Below are 22,516 nucleotides of genomic sequence, written 5' to 3' on the forward strand. Positions count from 1 at the left end.
GTAAGATGAATAAGTCCTTGTACGGACTGAAGCAAGCTCCTAGATGTTTGTTTGAAAAATTGTCCACAGCTTTGAAGAAATATGGATTTAAACAGTCGTATTCTGATTATTCTTTATTCACTCTTTCAAAGGGTGGAATGCAGTTGAGTGTCTTAGTTTATGTGGATGATATGATAATTGCAGGAAATAATACAATTGCATTGGAGAGTTTTAAAGCATACTTGTGTCAATGTTTTAAAATGAAAGATTTAGGTGCCGTGAAATATTTCCTGGGACTAGAAGTGGCACGAAGTAAACATGGTTTTTATGTGTGTCAGCGTAAGTATGCTTTGGATATTATTTCTGAGACAAGATTACTAGGAGCGAAGCCAGCAGACATTCCGATGGTGCAAAATCATAAACTTGCTTTAGCAGAGGGGAAGGAGCACGCAGATGGTGAACAATATAGGCGGTTGATTGGTCGTCTGATATACTTGGTAGTCACAAGGCCGGATTTGGCTTATTCAGTGCATATTTTATCACAGTTTATTGACAGGGTAAAGTCGTATCCCCTAATCAAAAATAATTACCTAATTCACTAACTAAAGTAGATAGGGAAGTAGGGTCGATCTCCACAGGGAAACTAGTCTTTTTACTCCTAATTTATTATTATAATCTAAACTATTTAAGTAACCAATATTTAAAATTGAATATGAAACTAAACTAAAAAGAGTAGGAATAGGGAGAAAATAATATATAAAAGGATGTAGGGCATAGGTTCACCAATAAATAATATTCCGGGGTAAAATAGGGTAATCAATCATTGACATTGCATAAATAAGGTCCTGAAACATGCAAAAATCTCTTTCAAAATGAGCAGACAGCTGATTATGGTCAAGAAGTTTTCCTACTGATAGCAAATTATGATGGAAATCAGGGATGTATAACACATGTTTCAAGGTTATTTGAGGAGTTAAACATATACTACCAGCATACAAGACAGTTTTAATAGTTCCATCTGGCAATCCCACTTTAACTGGATTTTTAAGCAAATTATGTGAAACAAATAAGCTCAAATTACTTGTCATATGATCTGTAGCACCAGTATCAATTATCCAGCAAGTATTATCATAATCAATAGCTACAGAATCAGCATTAGAAGCAATAGTGATACCTGCAAAATTGACCTCAGAAGATAAAGGATTATCCATATGAGAATTTCCTTGCTGCACCATCTTCAAGAATTCAGAATACATTGCAGCAGAATCTTGTCCTGTTCCAGAAACTCGAGGAGAAATAGAAGTCTCCATAGGTTGCTTCCCAAGAATACCAGGCTCAACACTGACATTTGCAGCCACTCTTGCTGTACCCTTGCCTTTCAGAGTAGTATACCACTCAGGAACTCCATAGAGCTTAAAACAGTCATCAACACTATGACCTCTCTTCTTGCAATGGTTACAAATAAGATCACTCTTAAGCCGTTTAGAAACATCAGGTTTCTGCTGATAAACAGGCTTAGGAAACACCTTAGGTTGAAAGGAGCCATGAAAATGTGCATGCAAAGCACTCATCTCAAGGGATGTAGTAGTCATATTGAGTTTGTTCTGTTGCTCAATCTGCTGAAGAGTGTGATAAGCCTTATTAACAGTAGGTAAAGGATTAGAACTCAACAAATTAGTTGTGACCTGATCATAATTCTTGTTAAGTCCAGACAAAAGCTGCATCAACTTCCTTCTCTGATTCATATCAAAAACTTTCTTAAGAATACCACAACTGCACTTAGCTAAGGCACCACAAGAGCAATCTGGAAATCCTTCCAGAACTTGCAATTCATCCCAAGATCTCTTCAATCTACCATAGTATTCAGCAATACTATCATTATTTTGAGCTGCAGAACTCAAACAATTGAGGTGCATTACTATGTCCAAATCTCTCAACAATTTCATTCCACAACTCAGAGGAAGAATTAACAAACATAAAACTCTCAACTAAATTCTTATCAATAGAATTTAAAATCCATGACATAACCATGTAATCATTACGCAACCATTTCTGATGATCAGCATGATCAGTACCTAGAGAAGGAAGTGTTCCATCCACGAATTGCAATTTGTTCCTCGCAATCAACGCCATGCGTACACTTCGACTCCAATTCACAAAATTAGATCCAGTAAGAACAGTATTCCCAAGCTGCATACCTGGATGATCACCATTGCCAAGGAAGTAATGATCATTGAAGTTCACACCAGTATTAACTGATTGAGAAGAAACTTCAGGCGCCATTAAAATGAAGCTCAAAAGAACTCAAGAAGATGAAGAAAAACAAAGAATCGAAGATCGAAGAAATCAACAAAATCAAATCGCAATCAGAATCGCAATTGCAATCAAGAAAATCGTAATCAATCAAAGAAAATAGGAACAATTGAATCAAAGAATTTGTTCAATTGAATCAACAAACTCCAGATTTAGGAAATCCAAAACAAAATCACCAGGATTTGCTCTGATACCATGTGAAGTTTCAGAACTATCTGAAACTCGGAGAAGAAAACGAGAGAAAATAGAGAGAGAAAATCTGTAGAACAAGAGAAAATTTGTGTAATTTTGATAATCTTATCATTAATGGAGAAATCAGCCTTTAAATATTACACAGTAAGAATGAAAGCTTCTAACAACTTTCCTTAAAATCCGGGAAAGCCTAACAAACTCTATCCTAGTCAGCAACTATACAAACCTACAAAATATTACAAAATATCTTATACTCAACAGTCCAACTTATACTATTAATAAACAGCAAAGACTACTTGACTACCATAATTTTTTGATTTAAAATGTACAAAACAATAGCAGGCACAGAATTCATAAACATAGTACAACACAGAACACACTGTAAAATTGGATAGATATAACATATAAATGGCCAGCTCAATATTAATAAATTAACTACTACCAAATTATTTTAATAGACTAACCATAACACAATTATATTGTTCAAAAAATTGTGAATGGTTGAAGCAAGGTCACTAGCATAAGCTGACTAAAACACGAATAACAACCGTAGCTATGCTCAACACACACAAAACATGCAACCATCTAATATTTCATTATCCGCGTGGTACCCTAATCGTCGAACAAGCTAAGCATGTTATCTTCATCTGATTCCGAATCCTCTTCCTTCTTCTCTTCCTCCTTAGAAGCACCGGCTGAAGCATCACCGCCAGTAGATGAAGCCACTGGAGCTGCTGCAGCGATAAACTTGCTTGGGTCCTGCACACATTACATACTCAAAAATGTAAGTGAAACATAAACGAGCCATAAACATTACTAGGGAATAAAATCTTAAGGCCAATCCCAGGGTATTATGGGGATTTCCTTAACTAAATATAAGGGTAGTTTCGGAATAAAAAAATAAAATTAAAGATTAGAACTTTTTAGTTTTACTCCAATCTCGGGATCAATTAGGAGTTCCTCATATTAATGAGAACTCGTTTTTAAGGTTAATCAAACAATAACAAGCATACTTACAAGAAAAGAAAAAAACAAGGCAACTAACCTTAAGAAATTCTTTCACTTCTTCAGCTTGTGGGAAAGTGTAATCAGTGGCAACAGCAACAGCCAACACATTCTTGTAACCATTGATGAACATGTGAGGAGCAGCTGCAAGGGTAGGAAAAGAGATGCTAAGCGCGAGAGCAGTGACATTAGCAAGGCCAGAAGCAAACTTCTCGGCGAGATCATCTTCAGTCAAGTCTAATACTTGAGGATCATAGACTGAACCATCCTCGAAAACCTTCTCGACAACAAGACCATAGGAAAAAGGTTTGACAGCAAGCTTAGCTAGAAGCATTGCCTCAGAAGAACCCACTTTGTCACCCTTCTTAATGATCTCCACTGGTGTGATGATTTCGACTGTACCCTTGTTAATTTTGGTTGGAATGTTGAGAATCTAACAAACAGAAACAAAGTTGTCTAAGGTGATAAGACTAATAACATACATAAAACTGATAAACTTGAAAAAAAACTTCAAGTGAACGTCAAGGGGGTTAAAATGACCTGAAAAAAGGAGGTTTGAGAGGGATCAAGTCCAGTGTTTCCGGGTGGAATGACAACATCAACCGGAGCAATGAGGCCGACACGAGCTGGAGCTCCGACCTAGAATCAAAGCCATTAACATAAGGCCATATAGATGAAGAACCATCAACAGTTAGTTTACAATATATTGACTTGTTCTCATGAACTAGTAATCTATTACCACTCAAATTATAGTAAAGACGACACTAAAAGGGTGATACTAATTTTTATTAATTAGAGTAAATGACAAATGACGTTAGACAAGATTTGAACTCTAGTCTTAGCACCACGCCCAAAGCCAAAACTTTAGGTAATTGAACTAGTAACAAAGTACAATACATAACAAAGGTAAAATGCAAATTAAAAAAAAATATCCCTCCGTTTCAATATGATAGTCCCATATGGAATCAATCACATAAAATAAGAAAAGAAAAATATTTGGAATCTAACATTAAAGTCAAAAACAATTCACAAATAATTTTGTCTTCTTTAAATTTTTTTGATTTTTTTAGGAAACTGTCAAACATAATTGCATAATTCAAGAGAATAATTTCTTTACTTAGAGTCATATCATCAATTTACAATTAATGAATTTAACCAAACAGAATTTAATATGTATAAAATAGGAAATAAAAATTAAGTTAAAAGTAGAATACATTCAATTTGGGTAGATCTTTTTGAAACGCCCAAAATAATATATGGGACTAACAAATTAGAACGGAGGGAGTAATTAAAATTGCTTAACCTAAACTATTTGACCCTTCCGATCCAACTAGTTAGATAATAAGTAAAAGGACAAAATTATATATATATTTTTTTTTTAGGAAAAGACAAAATTATAATTTAACTTAGCTTTATGTGGTTAACAATTAGCAATTTATGATATACATAAAATTAAGAGTTTGTACCCTTTATCATAAAGCTCATGGGAAAGTAGACAACTAGACACTTCATAATGAAAGTAGAGAACTTTAGACAACATTTAGGTATTACAGGTAAATAGTAGCAACGTTATATTAGCACATTTTTAAAAAAAAAAATTATTTTTATTTTTGAATATTTTTTAAATTTTAATTTTTTAAAATAATTTGGACAATAGTAGAGAATGTTCTAGTTAGTTTTTTTGACAATGGCCACAACTTTTATCAAACCATATGGATTACACACGTCGATGAAAATATGACGTATGTAATTATGAAGCCACGGGTTTTCACATTCATTGAGCACGACAAATCAACAAGAAACAACAAGAAATTGTAGTTCAAGAACATAACTTGTTAACTACTCCGTATTAAAATTTTCATTAAGATATAACTAGCATGGTATACTTGTATAAACATGATTTAGTTAAATAAACACCTTTTTTTTTTTTTAATATTTTTAATAACAACCAATAAAAACTTGATGTATTGTAGCTAACTCCACAAAAAGGACCACTACCATGTTACACAATAAAGCAAAAGCAAAGTTACGAAGAATATGATACTCCACTATTCTTGTAACACCTAAGCTAACGCATAAACTTAAGGACATTTTTAAAGATTGAAATTGCGCAAAGTGTCTTCAGATCTATCTAGAATGAATAACGGGTGTATATTCTATCATTTTTCACATCACATTTTATTTATTGAGGAAAACTTATTAACCTTACTGAGTTATAACTTCATAACATAGCTAGCTAATTTGAGGCATTAATTTTATTATTTTTTTTTTTTTAATTTTTTTGGCAACACATTATAGATCAATGGAGCTAGTACTTAGGATAAGAAGCTTAAGACTTTTACACTAGAATAATTACCATAGTAAATAAGAACAGATAAAGCTAACAGATATCTAGTAAATCTAATATAGATTGATACTAATTCAGCTGATTTACATAATTTTTACTTTTTTTAGCCTATATGACATTAAAACTAAACTAAGCAAGGAAAACCATGCTAACTTGTTATGTACGGAAAATATAATTTACAAAATTTCCCTGTTTTATGCAAACTTTCACACTAGATTTATAGCTATCACATTTTTTGTACAATCAAAACTTTAAACTAAACGTAAATATAACCATAACAAAAATATATTACCCTGTATTTACTAAGTTCTTCACGTACTTCCTTCAAATCACCTTTAGTAAAGATCAAACCCACATTCCCCTGAAAATCAAACCAAAAAAAACCCACAAAATTAATTATATAGTATTACAATTCATGTTCATAATTTATAATAATCATATTTAGAAATAACACAACAAAATGGTTAAAAAAAATTACCATAAGAAGGTCCAAAAGTGGTCTGATAGTTTCGTTACCAGTTTCTTGGATATAAGACTTAAGTGCACGTTTCATCAAGGTGTTTTTACCCATCAAAATGACAGAATCACCTCTTAAACCTTGACGGATTTGTTGGAGTTGATTCGAACCGACGTTATCGGCTAAAACAACTAGTATCTTAGAGTATTCATCGATCAATTTTTTGAGCTTATCACTGTACCTTTCTTTCTTTTCCATCTTTGATTTTGCGGCTTTTTTTAGGACTGCCATTTTTGAAAGATGAAGATGATCAAGATAACAAGAACAGAGTAGTAATAAAGAGAAAACGTTGAAAATGTAGGAGATGATTGATGATGAATGAATGGTTGATTATATAAGTAGGGTTTATAGGTTTATGTAAAGGTGGACGGTTGTGATTTTATGGGAATAACGTGGAGATTTGTGATCAGGTGTATTAATGTTGTACACTTTTAATCATTAATTTAATTTAATTACTTTTTTAAATTTAGTTTTTGGGCTGAAAATTGTAATAAAATATAATACTGCTTTTGGATTGGGCCAATGACTGAGCCTTCCAAATTTATAAATTCGGCCTCATTTCATTGGCTAGCCAGAAATGATATTAAAATCCAAACTTCTACCCGGTTCGCGATTAGTGGTGAATAATTTACCTGATAGATAAATCGAGTTTTTACCGATAATAAAAATTTACTACTCCGTACTTTGTAGTACATGATATGAAATAGTTTTCAAGAGTAGATTAATTAAAGTCCAGATCACACGTAGGCAGGCTAAACAGGAAGAAAACAAAATAGAAGTTTTGTTCAACATTCAAAAACATGAAATTAGGCCACCTAAGGAAAATTATACTTAGCTAATGATATCTGCGTGGTAAGGAAACTACCCTAATCGTCGAACAAGCTAAGCATGTTGTCATCATCGGACTCCTCTGCTTCTTCCTTCTTCTCCTCCTCCTTTGGAGCGCCGGCTGAAGCAGCACCGCCTGTAGAAGAAGCCACTGGAGCTACTGCAGCAGCAAACTTACTTGGATCCTGTTCACATTGAAAATGTAAAGTGAGTGAATGAACAATAATTTTTTTAAAAAAAACATCTCCTAACAACAATGCCGGGGTATTTTGGGGTATTCTTTTACTAAAAGTAAGGGTAATTTTGGAAAAGAAAAAGAGAATTGGACTTTATAGTTTTACTCTAATCCCGAGATCAACTTGGAGTTCCTCGAAATAACAAGATACAAAGAATATGTTTGAAGGTTAATCAAGCAAATATATGCATACCAATTACCAAATAGGAAAAAGAAAGCAACCAACCTTGAGGTATTCTTTCACTTCTTCAGCTCGTGGGAAAGTGTAATCAGTAGCAACAGCAACAGCCAGCACATTCTTGTAGGCGTTGATGAGCATGTGCGGGGCAGCTGCGAGGGTGGGGAACGAGATACTGAGAGCTAGTGAAGTGACATTAGCAAGCCCAGAAGCAAACCTAACCGCGAGATCATCTTCAGTTAAGTCTAAGACCTGTGGATCATAGACCGAACCATCCTCGTAAACCTTGGTGACTATAAGACCATAAGAGAAGGGCTTGATTGCAAGCTTGGCAAGCAGTGCAGCCTCAGATGAACCCACTTTGTCACCCTTCTTAATGATCTCCACTGGAGTGATGATTTCGACTGTACCCTTGTTAATTTTAGTTGGGATGTTCAGAATCTGTTCAACCAAAAACCAAAAAAAGTCTAAGGTTAAAGAAGAATACTAAATTGGAAAACTTCAAAATCAATTGAACTTCAAGGGATCAAATTCACCTGGAAAAAGGAGGTTTGGGATGGATCGAGCCCGGTGTTGCCAGGTGGTATGACAACATCAACAGGAGCAACGAGGTTGACACGAGCTGGTGCACCAACCTACAACCAATAACAGCCATAAACATAAAACATTAGATCATATGATGCATGAAGAAAATATCTTTCATCTTTAAAGCTCAAAAAAAGTTGGACATTGTGATTTTCCTTGGAAGAAATACATGCTTTTACACTTAAATTAAGCACTGATCAACTTGTAACAAAAAAGACAGATATGTAATGAAGCCATATGATTAACTTTGAAATGGATAGAAAATAAAGTTATTATCCTTAACTACGTAGTATTTAAAACTTTCAATTAGTTACCTACCGTATAGAATTGTCATTTAGCCAATTATTAACTCTTAAGTAGCTAAAAGTTCGTTATTTAGAGGATTTTGCACAATCAAGGACGAGAAAATAGGCACATCAATTTGATGGTAGTGGGCTAGTAGATAGTATCTTGACAACAATTTAAGTTTCAACTCCTATTTTCTCAAGTCACATAAATTAGTTATGAAGGCGCATGTAATAGTGAACTGCAAGGCCATACTTTTCCAAGATTTTGTAATCGAAATTGAGAAGACTGGCTAGATAGAATTATGTATCAAAATTAAGATGGTACATTACTACATGATCTAATGCTAGACAACACCTAATAAACCGAAGCGATCTCTGCATGAATTACAACCCATGTACACAACAACACAAGGGCAATGTCAAGTCTCAAGTGTAAGGCGATAAGCAAGCTAAAAAAAACTAAAAGGTAATATGAATTATTTATAATGTCAACGGCACCTTGTAACCAATTTTGCATAAAATTTACTCCCTTAAATGACTCAATCTAGTGGAAAAATAGTCATCAACTTCTTCCAATCATTTGTAATTCAAAAATATAATCATATACTCTTATTAATTTTGTTATTACTTCTCAAGTAAATAATGTCGTTTACAATCTACTTAAATCAACCAGTAGCAATGTGGTTTATAAAAAATATTCAAACACAAAATTTTTATGTTATATACATGGAACAACGTAAATCATTCATACTAAATTGTAAATGTGAATCATGTGATTATTCATGAATGCTATGCACAACAAAAGAATGATTTAAATCAACAAAATCTAAATTATGCATTCATAATCCTAGCTTGTGACATCAGATTTATACGTCAAAACTCACAATAACGTGTAAATTCATCCTAACAATAAAAGGGAAGACTTTTCAATGGCTACAATAAAAATGTAGCTATTGTACCTAATTTTAATCTTGACCCTTCAAAGTTCTGGGATCAATCTAGTCCGTCCATGTAATTAGTTGACATAAAAAATATAATTGAAAAAAAAAACAGTTTATTTTTTACTAAAATAAAATGGTTTTACGCAAGAAAAAAAAAAGGTTTTCGCCATTAATGGTTTCTCTTCCTCCAAACAAACTAACAAAGGACATCTCCATCAAATATATATGTAAGCATGTTGTAAACACAATTGATTATATAATTAAGAATTAACAAAGGATAGATAATTGGATTTTTTTTCCCCACCCAAATTAAACATTCGATCATCTTCCCAATTATTGTAATCTGCTTTCAGAAACAAGTAATCGCAAATGATAAGTCCGCCGTAACCGAATTGAATCTTAGCCTTAATTATTTTTCTGGGAAGATCTGGAACAAGATGGGATTTCTAAGGAGAAGGGAGCAAAGCAAAGTACATAGTAAAATTGAAGGATAAAAACCGAAAAAACGTGCAGTAGTTTTTTTCTCTTTTTCTTTTTTCACAAAGTCATCCCATGAAAGGTTTGGATTAGTCAAAATTTGATGAATGGTTAAGATTTGATCTAATATAATGGCCACAATTTTATTGTAGCCATTTGAAAACTATCCCAATAAAAGTACCAAACATAAAATTAAAAAGCTCTTTCAAACATAAAATACAAATTTATTAAAAAAAATAGAAATCAGAGATAATATGAAATAATTGCTTCAAACTAAACGTAAAAACCCTAGCAAAATTTTAAATATACCTTGTATTTGCCAAGTTCCTCACGAACTTCCTTCAAATCACCCTTAGTAAAGATCAAACCAACATTCCCCTGAAAATTCAAACAAAGAAAACCCAGAAAAATAAAATCAAAATCCATCATCATAACATTCAAAATAATAATAAATACTGTATTAAATTTTGAAAATTTACAGACAAAAAAAGGGTTTTTTTTTTTTTATAAAATAAATAAGTAAATACCTGGAGAAGGCCAATAAGAGGTTCAATGGTGTTGTTACCAGTTTCTTGAATGTAAGATTTAAGAGCACGTTTCATCAAAGTATTTTTACCCATCAAAATGACGGAATCACCCCTTAAACCTTGACGAATTTGCTGGAGTTGATTCGAACCCACATTGTCAGCAAAAACAATAAGAATTTTAGAGTATTCATCGATCAATCGTTTGAGCTTTGCACTGTAAATTTCCTTCTTCTCCATCTTTGATTTTGCAGCTTTTTTTCCAACCGCCATTTTTGATGATGATGATGATCAAATGTAGAAGAAGAGTTGTAAAAAATGGAGGAGAGAAAATGGTAAAAAAGAAAGAAAGTTGGGAAATGGGAAGATGAAAAGGGTGAAATCTTAGTTGTGGATTTTTATAAGTAGGGTTTTGTGGATTTGTGATGAGGTGGACGGTTGAGATTTAATGGAAGTAAAACGTGGTGATTTTTTAAATGGGTGAAAAACCTTACTATGAGGGTTGGAAGTAATATTTTTATTTACCAAAAAAAAATATATATGATTTTGGGCTGATAATGCAGTCATTTTGATTGACGATGAAGATTCATTATTGGGCTTCTACTCCCTCCGTCCCCAAATGATAGTCCCTTATGGCCTATTTTTAGTCCCAAATTGATAGTCTCATTTGCTTTTTTCAAGTACCATTAATATCAATTTTTTATCAAAATTTCCTCCAACTACAACAATATTTGTGCAAATTTAACTCTCCCATGTAAATTTTGTTTTTCAATGTACTTTTATTACTTTCTCTCTCTACTATTTTACATACCCAATGTAAATTTATTTTTTCAATGTAATTCTACTACTTTTATTTAAGTTTCTTAATTCCCGTGATTTTTGCCCATAAGGGACTATCATTTGAGGACGGAGGGAGTATAAATTTTGCAACCAATTCAATTTAGGGCCTATTTAGAGCAAGATTAGCCCTGTCTGGTCTTAAGATTTTGATTAATTTCCATATCAGATTTTATATTAAATTTAATTATTTTTTTTAATTTTAATTATGTTAAGACTCCTTAAGACTCAATCGGATTTATCTCTTCAATCCTAAGACTTATTTTAGATTTATTTAGAATATTTATTAATTTTTTTTGTCTTTTAACATATGTATTTCAATATATTTTTTTTGAAGTCATCTTTAATCGTCCAGAGAGTCGATTTTCTTTTTCGGCCTTGAGTAGTCGTAGGAGGAGTTTGTACCTCAATATGTTCCAACCCTTGTTGGCTAGAAAATTCAGGGAGTTGGGAATTTTGCATTGATCGTGAGGGTAGATTTTTTTATTTTTATTGTTTTGAATCAAGTTCATAAAAGATTGCAAATCAAAATTTTGAATGAGATCCATATTTAGAGAAAGCTATAATATTGCACATTCTTTATATTTTTGGTAGGCTTTTAAAGAAGACAAATAAATGATAATAAAATCAATAGGATATTTAGCTTTTATAATACATATATAGAGTAGTTTAATTATGACTAGGTACATACATGATAAATATTAAAAACCAACCAACAATAACAAAAAAATAGGATAATTTAAATTGATAAACGTTGAATATATTTTTGATAGATAATTGTCATCAAACGTTTTTTTTTTTTTTGAAAGAAATCAAACGTTGTTAAATCATGATTGGTATGTATGAATATTTTTTTTGCTACAAGATAAGATAACATAAAACAAGCAACATGATTTTTGTATACAAAAAATTAAAAACAACGTTCATATCTATAAAAAAAAAAAAAAAAAATTTGGAACAACGTACATACATTTTTTTTTTTTTAAAACAACGTACATACATTTTTTTTTTTTTTTTTTAAGAAATGTACATAAATTATAATGTATTTAAAGAACTAAAAAAAAAATATTATTATCAAAACACCGTGTTTTGATGTATATATAGGGAAAACACTGTGTTAGTGTATATAGTTGAGTCTTAAGTTGAGTCTTGAGTTTTCAAGACTCTTTTTGTTAAGACTTAGCTTTTTAAATGCATTAAAAAACAAAGTTTTGTCTTAAGATCACAAAATCAAAAAATGATGATGTCATCCTGAGTCTTAAGACTCAGGGCTAATCTTGCTCTTACATTTACTTAATTTCACTTTAATGCAACTTCAATCCGTTCAGTTTAGTTCAAATCCTAATTTCCTTCTCTCATAAAATATTCATTTTAGTTCAGCTTAGTTCAACTTCAATCAGTTCAGTTCAATTCAGCTCCAATCAGTTCAGTTCAATAAATGTGAACAGACCCAGCTAGGAGCTTTTTCAAATGATGGTTGTATTAGTGCAAAATGTAATCATTATTTCGAAATGGAAAGAGTAATAGGTAAAATCAACTTCTATTGTTAGATATGGATTACCAAATCAAATGAGTATGTATTGGGGATTTCAATTTGGTTTTGAGTGAGAAAGTCAAGCAAGGTCATATGTGGCCTTTGGATTATAAATTTGTTAGTTTAAGGTTGAGTAGTGTAAAATTTATTGTCACTTTATCTAACAGAGATAGATAAATATTGCTCGTTAAATTTTTATTTGATTGAGTCAACTATGTCATGGTCTAAATTAAAGGTTTGTTCACATTTATTAAATTGAACTGATTGGAGCTGAACTGAACCAGAATGAATATTTATGAGAGAAGGAAATTAGAAGCTGAACTAATTAGAGCTAAACTGAATTGAACTGAATTTAAGTTGAAGTGAACAAGCCCTAAGTCTTGCAATATTAAGTGAAATTAAGGTTGTATAGTTTGGGTCTTGCAACTGAGTATGCATTTTTTAAATGGTTGTAACACAATTCCTAATGTTACAATTTACGAGGTCGGTTCACGTATTATGATTTTACATCTTAGTTTATTGTGATGAGTACAATTTTAAACTGTTCGCATATAGTAGTAACACTATTGAAGTTACCTATTACATCATGATTTTGGTAACTGGGAGAAAATGTAATGTTGAAATAACCAAATATGTGCCAAATAACGCTTTCTCAAGGAGCTTCTAGAATGACTTAAAATTCACCATTCTATTTCAACTATTATATTAGTTTCTTAATAGATGTAACATATATTAACATAATAGTTGAAGATCATTCCAACATTTTCTTACATGTTATTATTAGATTATTTATTTCCGAAATAAGTTAATACGGAGCATCAACTTAAATAAGAGTCTGTTCACATTTACTGAACTGAACTGATTGGAGCTGAATTGAACTGAACTGAGCTGAAATAAATATTTTATGAGAGATGAAATTAAGAGCTGAATTGAACTGATTGGAGCTGAACTAAACTAAAATTAAAATTAAGTAAATGTGAACATCCCGTAAATTAAACTAAATTAACACAGATGAGCATTTATTTTGAAACAATATAAGCCTAAAATACATGGTCCACACTACACAGTGATGAATTTGGGCTGAAAGCTCAGTCATAATGATATGATTAGATTGGGCGTAGCGAGCCATATATAGTGATACACTATTGTTTAGCTTAGGCCTGATTTGATTGGGCAACCAGATCAATTTAGCTAAGAATAGTAAGGTGGACGGTGAACCAATGTCTTTTCACTATTTGTAGCGCCAATTAGACTCGTGTGGTGTCTGCTAATTTGGTAATTGTCAATTTGTCATTCAGGTTGGAACGGGTCATTTCCAATGATAAACCCATTTGATTTGGGATTTTTAAGTTTGGTATAATTTGATTCACACCTTAATTTCATCATCTAATTTTATTTTTATTTATTTTAAAAGAAAGCCCGGGATATAACAAATAAAAAAGATTTATATTCGTCAAGTACATTTTTTAGGTATTTAAAGTAGATTACAAATTTATGTGCAACTAAAATTATAATTCGGACACAAAACCATTAGAGTCCTTCCACGTAAAATATTTTTTTAGAGTGTAAGAGAGGTGGAAGCCATAAAGAAAATAAACAACAAATCGAAAAGGAACACAAACTACAACGATTATAGCTACTAAGGCTTGTCTAGAACAAATTGAGACCAAGCACACCACACAACTCCTCAAATTAAACCGGGCTGAAGATCCTTAAGGACCACCTCAAACATTACAAGCTTTTGCTTCTAATGCACCCCAAAGTTGGGTACGAATTTCTTTTAATATGTATGTAGCACACACTTATAAACTTCTTCCATTTATCTAGATTGAATATAGAAAAATTCTCATTCTACTTATTAGAATGATTTTATTTGATAAGAACCTTTTACTTTTATTGTGCATTATGCTTTATTTATGCATATGTGCCCATGGAAAATTAGGCAATTAAATATCACATAAGATTCTATTAGATTTGGCTCAATGTATAGTGATTAAAACATTTTCACATAAGATTTTACAAACTAATAACCTTATATATTTTTTCATAACATATCTTAATACTCCGTATACTTTCCAAGCAAAAATTATTTCTCAATTATATGTGATCAATATGGTACAAAGTAAAAACAAACTTTTTTTCTTTACCATAAAAACATAATATTCAGAAAAAATTTAGTTTCGATTCAGTAAAATTAATATTATTCAATAAAAGAAAGTTTATTTCAATAACTTAACTCCTTCAGTAAATATTACAGAATTTCATTTTAGTAAAATTAAGTCCAGTTTAGTTAAGCAAAAGTAATTCAATAACAATAATTTCAGTTCAGTACACCTAAAAAAGAAATAAAACAGAAAATTAGTAAAAATAAATCTAGTTCAACAAAAATAATTTCAGTTAAGTGAAATTAATTTCAATTCAGTAAAATAATTATTATTCAGCAAAAATAATTTTAATTCAAAAAAATAAGATAAAGTAAACTAGGGCCACGGGCCCTAAAAACATAATCAATCAAAATAAATACTTGTACTATGGATGATGAGAACCTCACAGTGTTGTTTGAAAAAATAGCAGAAAATGAGGCAAAATCCCTCTTCTCCTTACAAAATATAAACTCGTCAGTCGTCATTACATCACAGTTTTGAGTGTTTTCAGTTGAATTTTGTAACAATATAACACCATACGAGACCACCCTATTTGTCGGCTCTTCTCTTCTTCTTTCTTCTTTCTTCTTTCTCTCTCCTCCAATTTTTCTCTCTTCTTTTGAATGTTCTTCTCTTCTCTGCTTTCTTCAACACCATCATCAATGGAAGCCCTAGCTGTTTCACCTCGTATTCCTCTCTCTCCTCATCACCACCGTCGGATTTCCTCCCGCTCATTCCCAGCCGTTCATCTCCGACGCTCCAATCAACCTCTTCATCTTCGCCGCTCTCTCTCCTGCTCCGCTGTTTCTTCTCCTTCGCTTGGTAATTTTCAAATTAATTGATTAATTTTTTTTTTTTTTTTTTTGATTTTTTTTTTGATTTTTTGGTTAATTGATTGTTTTTGATTAATTGATTGTTTGATTGAACAATGCAGTGAAGAATTCGGCGGAATTCGTTGAAGCTGCGAAAGACGGGAATTTAATTCCGTTATATCGATGTATTTTTTCCGATCATTTGACTCCGGTTCTGGCTTATCGTTGTTTGGTGAAGGAGGATGATAGAGAAGCTCCTAGTTTTTTGTTTGAGGCTGTTGAACCTGGTTTTTTGAATTCTCATGTGGTATCAATCAATCACATTTTCTTTTTCTTTGAATTATTTGTTGTTATTTCGCTTTCAATTGTTTCTTTCAATTATTTTTTTTTTGTCGATTTGAGTCTTAATCAATCACATGTTTTGCATGTAGTAATTAAGAAGAGCTGAAATGAGTAAAGTAAAATTAATATTGGAATTGTGTTTCTTATAATTAATTTGCTCTAATAATAGTTAATGTGCATGATGGGTGACTAAGCAAGAAAAAAAATTGTTGGTTGGTCAGCCAGCTCTAGATGTTCTTATTCATTATAACAGCAGAAGCTATAAAACTGTAGAATTTTTTGTAATAAATTATGATTTTTTAAATGAGGCTTTATGTTTCAAAAAATAAAAAAATAAAAAAATGAGGCTTTATATTTTTTTTTAATTTATTTTATTTTTATTGATTTACTTGAAAAGACTTGTTTTACATAATAATTCAAGGATGATTATAGTGAAGTTGATGTGGTATTGGGCTTTGTAGGGACGATACAGTATTGTTGGGGCTCAGCCTAGCATGGAAATTGTGGCGAAAGAGAATTTGGTGACAATGATGGATCACCATGAAGGGAAGAGGACTGAGGAGTTTGTCGAAGATCCAATGGATGTCCCAAGGAAGATTATGGAGCAATGGAAGCCTCAGCTGATTGATGAGCTTCCTGATGTCTTTTGTGGTGAGTGAATCTGAATGATTTGCTCCCTTACGGTGTTTTTGATATTACTTGATTATATACTGATTGCATACCTATTCTAATCTTTAGACTGAATTTACAACATGTTATTGGCTTAATGCTGTGATGTGATAATTTTATGCATAGAAGAGGCTGTATTATGACTATTATCTGTAATTCTGATTGTAAGAGGGTGTAAGACTAAATTAATGACCTGATTCTTGGATTTATATGAAGTACGTGAATAGACAGTTATCTATGGGTTAAGGTCTTGAGATGTCTACCAATCATCTCTCAATTATTATTTACATCATGACGGGATTGGTTTACTTGGAGTGATGCTAACGTTTGTACGCATTTATGTACTCATTAACGGTTTTCTAGTAGTGAGTTTTTGCGTTCAATTTGGCAAACATATTATACTTTATTCGAATATTGTCGTTTTCTTGATTAAGTTACGGTGGTTGTTGCTGTTTATGAAACGTCAGCGTGTCGTGCAACCAATTCGTGGCCTGGGATATTGGTAACTTATTACCGAAAAAAAAAGGAATATATGTTTCCAAGTATATATGACATAATTGCATTGACATACACAATTATTGCTGTCTGTTCACGTACTTAAAATGACGTGTGATCCTCTTCTATGAGGTTTGTTGTGCTCGGTTATAGCATAGCATAATTCTGTTACATTGGTTTAAGAAACAACTGTGAACATTATTGTGTAGTCTTAGTTGAGCTCCCTATTTTTACTTGATTTTATCGTTGTGTAATTTATATATAACTAGCAGTTTGTATGATATGGCATCATCATGCAAATGTCTTACTCCATTAATACTATGTTATATGTGCATGTAAGGTGATGAAAATTAATCTATTATCTACAAAAAATAACAAATTTTACTATCTTGACTAAGTAAATGCTCTTCATTACCAGTAGGGATTTGGTTTTATCATGGAGTATAGAGTAGAACCTATGCTAAAAGTATGTTCATATTGAGTATTTTGATGTCTGCAACTTTGTGCAAGGATGTGACTTTATGTTGCTTTGTTATTTGGTTAGGCGGATGGGTTGGTTATTTCTCATATGACACAGTTCGTTATGTGGAGAAGAAGAAGCTCCCATTTTCAAGTTCACCTCCTGATGACAGGAACCTTCCTGACATGCATCTAGGATTATATGACAATGTCATTGTGTTTGATCATGTGGAGAAGGTATGCGTTATGTTTTTCCTTTTGCACTTGTCATGGCTGTACAAGGTTTTTTTTCTTTAATCATTGTATTTATTTTAAACTGAAGTTGGTAGTCTTAAACAAGTGAATTTTTTTTTATTTTTTTTTTATATGGAAGAATTAATGTACTTGAACAAAGATAATGGATATAATAGCAAGGATTAGGTGAAATTATCTAGCTGTAATGGTTATAAAAGTGAATTTGACATTGCTTTTGATTGGGGTTAGGGGTGATAGGTGTAAAAGAAAATTAAAAACAAATCATATGTTAGGGTTTATATGAAAAAAAACTAGGACAACTATACTATTATAGTATCTCCTCAATATTAAGTCACTAATCATAGGATTACTTTGTGACCTCAGAAAGCATATGTGATACACTGGGTTCGTGTGGATCGCTTTTCTTCTGCAGAGGAGGCTTTTAAAGATGGGATTAACCGCCTAGAGTATTTGCTATCAAGGGTGCATGACATAGTAACGTGAGTAAATTCATCAAGATTTTTGCGAATTATAATATCGTGACATGTTGTCTTCTTATATATGTTGTGCTTGTCTTTTTGTAAATTTCAGCCCAAGGCTGCCATCTGGCTCCATAAAGTTACAGACTCGCCTGTTTGGTAGTACTCTCAAGACGTCAAATATGTCTTGTGAAGAATACAAAGAAGCTGTTTTGCAAGCCAAGGAACATATCTTGGCTGGTGATATCTTTCAAATAGTACTAAGTCAACGTTTTGAGAGACGAACGTTTGCAGATCCATTTGAAGTATACAGGGCATTGAGAATAGTTAACCCAAGTCCATATATGGGATATCTACAGGCATGTATTACCTTTATTTTTATATATTTTCTTATGGCCACCCTTTTGCTTACCTTTCAATCTCTCATCCATTGTTACATGTCAGGCAAGAGGGTGTATTTTGGTTGCCTCAAGCCCTGAGATTTTGACTCGTGTCAAAAAAGTAAGTTTTGTTAATATTATTATTTCATTTCTAGTTAAATGCTCTGCTCATTCAATGCTTACTTGATCTTTCCCTTTGCTGGTATCTGGTTAACATTTGAATCTGTGTATATTGATTATCAATTTCTCTAGTGATGTACTAATATACTGTATCATAGTTAGTGTACTAGTTCTCACATGTGTCTTAGAAGCCATTTTAATTCCATTATAGACTTTGTATCAATGTTTTTATATCTATGTGCATATTGCAGGGGAAGATCACTAACAGGCCTTTAGCTGGAACTATCAGAAGAGGAAAAACACCAAAAGAAGATTTCATGCTGGAAAATCAGCTTTTGAATGATCAAAAGCAATGTGCTGAGCACATAATGTTGGTTGATCTGGGGAGGAATGATGTTGGAAAGGTTTTTTTTTTTTTTTCTATATCCCACTGCTATATATTTTTTTTCAAATTTAACTTGTGTGAATCACTGTGAATAGTTTAACAAAATACAAGTGTTATTTTTGTTTTTGGAATAACATGTTAAATCTCCTTATTTTTTTCTAAATATGATATGTATGATTTGGAATCTGATGACTACTGTTCAAACAGGTCTCTAAATTTGGTTCTGTAAATGTGGAAAAATATATGAACATTGAGCGGTATTCTCACGTGATGCATATCAGTTCTACAGTGAGTAAATCTCTCCTTAACCCCTCCCCCCAAACTGTTTTATTTCCTTTTAGTTTTGTTAATCTTTTGATTATTTCTCAGGTGACTGGGGAAATGCTTGACAATTTAACTAGTTGGGATGTTTTGCGTTCTGCCTTACCTGTTGGGACAGTTAGTGGAGCGCCAAAGGTGCCCATCTTACTCTACGTCTGCCTCTCTTTCCTATCCCTCTTTTCTTTTGTATAATGATACTATACTTGATGTCTGTCTGAGTATGTGAGTTATAAGTTTTTTTTTACCAAATATGTGAGTTAAAAGTTATTGGACAGCTTTTCCATGTAATTGATTGTGGAATGCTGTCTTGCCTGGTTGTCTAGTTCATTTTGTGTATCAAGACTTTGAAAAGGTATAATAATCATCTGTTTAGTAGGCAGCTATAAATTTTGTAGTCCAGAAAAATCTGTGTAACTGAAAAAGAAATCTTTGTGAAACTTCTATTTTTATTCCAAATCTGATCTGAAAATCCCTCTCCCCCTCCCCCCCCCTCTTCTCCAAAGAAATTACTGAAGAATTATGTGTAGAAGTATACGTGGTATTTCTAGGGTAGAAGTTATACACTGTTTAGTAGTTTAGTTTGTTTTTAGATTTCTCAGGTTTAGAGGAGTCTTGAAATCAAGTACCATTTTATGCTAAGGTTCTCATCATTTGATTTAACTGGTTAGAAATAATCTTTTTGGGACAGACAATCCTGAACATCGTCTGTTTTAGTATATTGTGTATGTGTAATAGTGTGACATGTATGCTTACTGCCTCAGCCCCTATGGGAATCCATCTGAGTTACACTTTGAGTATTATGTTGAAGTCTGGCTTCTTTCAATGACATTTGTCCATATGTATTTATATTGTTTTGAGGTGTCCTCTGTATGCTTATTGTCCATTGGCACAATGAACAGGTTAAAGCTATGGAGTTGATAGATCAGCTTGAAGTCAATAGACGAGGGCCATATAGTGGAGGGTTTGGTGGAATCTCATTCACTGGTGACATGGATATAGCTCTTGCTTTGAGAACTATGGTGTTTTCAACTGCAACGCGATATGATACAATGTATTCATACAAGGATGCTCGAAGAAGAGAGTGGGTGGCCCACCTTCAAGCTGGGGCTGGCATTGTTGCTGACAGTGACCCTGCAGACGAACAAAGAGAGTGTGAAAACAAGGCTGCTGGCCTTGCTCGTGCAATTGATCTAGCTGAGTCATCTTTCTTGGAGAGGGAATAGAAAGATGGTGTATTTTTGTTTGCCTTTTGATGTTGAAGCTGCAACAAGTGTTGGCTTCAAAGGTAGTTGTTTAGTGTTAACCATTTTAAAATAGATGGAAATCACAGCAGTAAAGACCATGTTAAAATTACCTATGCATATTCAAATGTGCATGGCATTAGTGACTTAGTGCTATGAATTTAGGGAGGAGGGAATTAGGCTTTTTGTGTTGTATGTTGATATAGATAGAAGTTAATGTATCATTGTCTGCACAAAACGTTTGGCAGTAAATTAAATCCAAGCTTTTTGTAGGGTTCGTTTGACATCACTGTGGTTTTCTGTTTTTTGGTTTTTTGTTTTTTAAAATCATATGATATATGTTACATAAAAAATCAAAAATTAGTCAAACTTATTAAAATCATGATAATTTTGAAAACTGACAACAGAAAATTAGAAGCACCTTTTTTTATTTCTTGTTTTTGGTTTTTTGTTTTTTGAAAAAAAAAACTAGAAACTAAAAACAAAAAACAAAGCCAAACAATGCCTTAACTAATTGCATGAATTGGTCTCTTTTTTCTCATGCTTTACTTTCATCAAGTGTTTAGTTAGTTGGGTGGGTTTAAAACATTTACGATAAAATGGTTTTTCTTTTCCTTTGTTTTACAAAAGGTGAAAGTCAATCTCCCTTACCTCTTTTCATTTTAATTTTCTTGTGACTAACCAATCAAAACAAAAGTTTGCAAAAATGTTGCTCCTTGAAAAAAGTATTTTCCTTCAAAAAGTTCTATTTTTCCGTCAAACTAATTGGAGCCTCAGTGCAAATGTGTTGCTCAAGACCGGGTTTTGAGGTTTTACCGCAACTTGTTTTTAACTATTTATAGAATTCAGAGTACCTTCAAATCTTGTTGCTCATTAGAGGTCAATAGAGTAAATATGGTTTAGAGATGCAATGATTTGAATTAGTCCCTTCTCTTTTGGTTAATTACCATATAATATTCTTTCATTTAAATTGCTGATATTAATAAATTGCTTACAATCAACAAGTATGGATGCAAGTATGATTGTATGAATTGTAGATATCCCTTCTCTTTTGGGTGTTAATTATGATACCCATTTGCATACTATAAATCAACCAATGTAGACGTACATTAAAATCAATTTTTCCCCCCTAAATAACACAATTACAAGAGCACTGGTATTAATTTTTTTGGATAACTCGCAGCTATTCTTCAAAATTATGCCACTAAAACTCCGCCGTATATTGTCAAGAACAAATTGAGCCAATGCCAAAATTGTCCCTTTCCTATATCCATTGAAGAGGAGGCGAATATTTTAAAATGAGAACACCTCTACAAAACACTTAAGGCAGTAAAATGCATGCCAGAAGTTTTTTTAATAGAAGAGCTGTAAAAATTAGGGGTATCTGGAATCTGAACTTAATCACAGATTATAGGTAAAACATGAAGTATACCACTGAACATATACGATCCTGTACACAATAGGTGATTAAAAAAAGTAATTCAAAGCTCAAAACTGCTACCAGACATTTCATAACCAAAATCACTACCTTCCCTCCAATGGATTGACTAAGGAATAAATGTCCCGGTACATCTACAAAGACCATGCAGACGTTAATTTGAAGTTAATTATTTTGGGAGCACAAGCACACCATGCATTCTAAAAATTAATACAAAG

At 32.4% G+C, this 22,516-nt stretch overlaps 4 protein-coding genes across 4 annotated transcripts; 1 reads left to right on the forward strand and 3 right to left on the reverse strand.

Annotated features, from left to right (window-relative positions):
* Positions 1-795: 795 nt before the first annotated feature.
* LOC145616173 (uncharacterized) lies at positions 796-2,262 on the reverse strand. The gene is made up of 3 exons (XM_081670868.1): positions 1,962-2,262; positions 968-1,867; positions 796-824 (listed from the first exon to the last, which is right to left on the reverse strand). The coding sequence occupies exons 1-3, from the start codon at positions 2,260-2,262 to the stop codon at positions 796-798; spliced, it is 1,230 nt and encodes a 409-aa protein (XP_081526994.1).
* A 645-nt stretch (positions 2,263-2,907) lies between these two features.
* On the reverse strand, positions 2,908-6,680 carry LOC145616507 (large ribosomal subunit protein uL10-like). The gene is made up of 5 exons (XM_081671243.1): positions 6,315-6,680; positions 6,129-6,197; positions 4,030-4,128; positions 3,530-3,922; positions 2,908-3,243 (listed from the first exon to the last, which is right to left on the reverse strand). The coding sequence occupies exons 1-5, from the start codon at positions 6,582-6,584 to the stop codon at positions 3,097-3,099; spliced, it is 978 nt and encodes a 325-aa protein (XP_081527369.1). The 5' UTR covers positions 6,585-6,680; the 3' UTR covers positions 2,908-3,096.
* Positions 6,681-7,047: 367 nt separating this feature from the next.
* On the reverse strand, positions 7,048-10,757 carry LOC145617866 (large ribosomal subunit protein uL10-like). The gene is made up of 5 exons (XM_081672621.1): positions 10,412-10,757; positions 10,194-10,262; positions 8,131-8,229; positions 7,643-8,035; positions 7,048-7,366 (listed from the first exon to the last, which is right to left on the reverse strand). The coding sequence occupies exons 1-5, from the start codon at positions 10,679-10,681 to the stop codon at positions 7,220-7,222; spliced, it is 978 nt and encodes a 325-aa protein (XP_081528747.1). The 5' UTR covers positions 10,682-10,757; the 3' UTR covers positions 7,048-7,219.
* A 4,695-nt stretch (positions 10,758-15,452) lies between these two features.
* On the forward strand, positions 15,453-21,144 carry LOC145617865 (anthranilate synthase alpha subunit 2, chloroplastic-like). Its single transcript, XM_081672620.1, has 11 exons — positions 15,453-15,745; positions 15,858-16,042; positions 16,539-16,728; positions 17,786-17,937; positions 18,319-18,434; positions 18,526-18,772; positions 18,858-18,914; positions 19,165-19,317; positions 19,506-19,586; positions 19,668-19,754; positions 20,519-21,144. Exons 1-11 carry the CDS (start codon positions 15,547-15,549, stop codon positions 20,840-20,842), a joined length of 1,791 nt encoding a protein of 596 aa, XP_081528746.1. The 5' UTR covers positions 15,453-15,546; the 3' UTR covers positions 20,843-21,144.
* The last annotated feature ends 1,372 nt before the right edge of the window (positions 21,145-22,516 follow it).

Source organism: Chenopodium album, chromosome 26 (assembly GCF_948465745.1).
Source record: "Chenopodium album chromosome 26, dcCheAlbu1.1, whole genome shotgun sequence".
In the NCBI taxonomy this organism is placed as follows: domain Eukaryota; kingdom Viridiplantae; phylum Streptophyta; class Magnoliopsida; order Caryophyllales; family Amaranthaceae; genus Chenopodium; species Chenopodium album.

Excerpts from the sequence above, each read along its gene's own strand:
- LOC145616173 (XM_081670868.1), bottom strand. The coding sequence starts at position 2,262 with ATGGCGCCTGAAGTTTCTTCTCAATCAGTTAATACTGGTGTGAACTTC. Across the intron at positions 1,868-1,961 it reads TGATAAGAATTTAGTTGAGA|CTCAAAATAATGATAGTATT; the intron begins GTTTTATGTTTG and ends TGAGTTCTGCAG. Across the intron at positions 825-967 it reads TAAAACTGTCTTGTATGCTG|GACCTTATTTATGCAATGTC; the intron begins GTAGTATATGTT and ends TGCATGTTTCAG.
- LOC145616507 (XM_081671243.1), bottom strand. The coding sequence starts at position 6,584 with ATGGCAGTCCTAAAAAAAGCCGCAAAATCAAAGATGGAAAAGAAAGAA. Across the intron at positions 6,198-6,314 it reads CACTTTTGGACCTTCTTATG|GGGAATGTGGGTTTGATCTT; the intron begins GTAATTTTTTTT and ends TTTGATTTTCAG. Across the intron at positions 4,129-6,128 it reads AAGAACTTAGTAAATACAGG|GTCGGAGCTCCAGCTCGTGT; the intron begins GTAATATATTTT and ends CTTTGATTCTAG.
- LOC145617866 (XM_081672621.1), bottom strand. The coding sequence starts at position 10,681 with ATGGCGGTTGGAAAAAAAGCTGCAAAATCAAAGATGGAGAAGAAGGAA. Across the intron at positions 10,263-10,411 it reads CTCTTATTGGCCTTCTCCAG|GGGAATGTTGGTTTGATCTT; the intron begins GTATTTACTTAT and ends TTGAATTTTCAG. Across the intron at positions 8,230-10,193 it reads AGGAACTTGGCAAATACAAG|GTTGGTGCACCAGCTCGTGT; the intron begins GTATATTTAAAA and ends TATTGGTTGTAG.
- LOC145617865 (XM_081672620.1), top strand. The coding sequence starts at position 15,547 with ATGTTCTTCTCTTCTCTGCTTTCTTCAACACCATCATCAATGGAAGCC. Across the intron at positions 16,043-16,538 it reads GTTTTTTGAATTCTCATGTG|GGACGATACAGTATTGTTGG; the intron begins GTATCAATCAAT and ends TGGGCTTTGTAG. Across the intron at positions 18,915-19,164 it reads TTTTGACTCGTGTCAAAAAA|GGGAAGATCACTAACAGGCC; the intron begins GTAAGTTTTGTT and ends TGCATATTGCAG.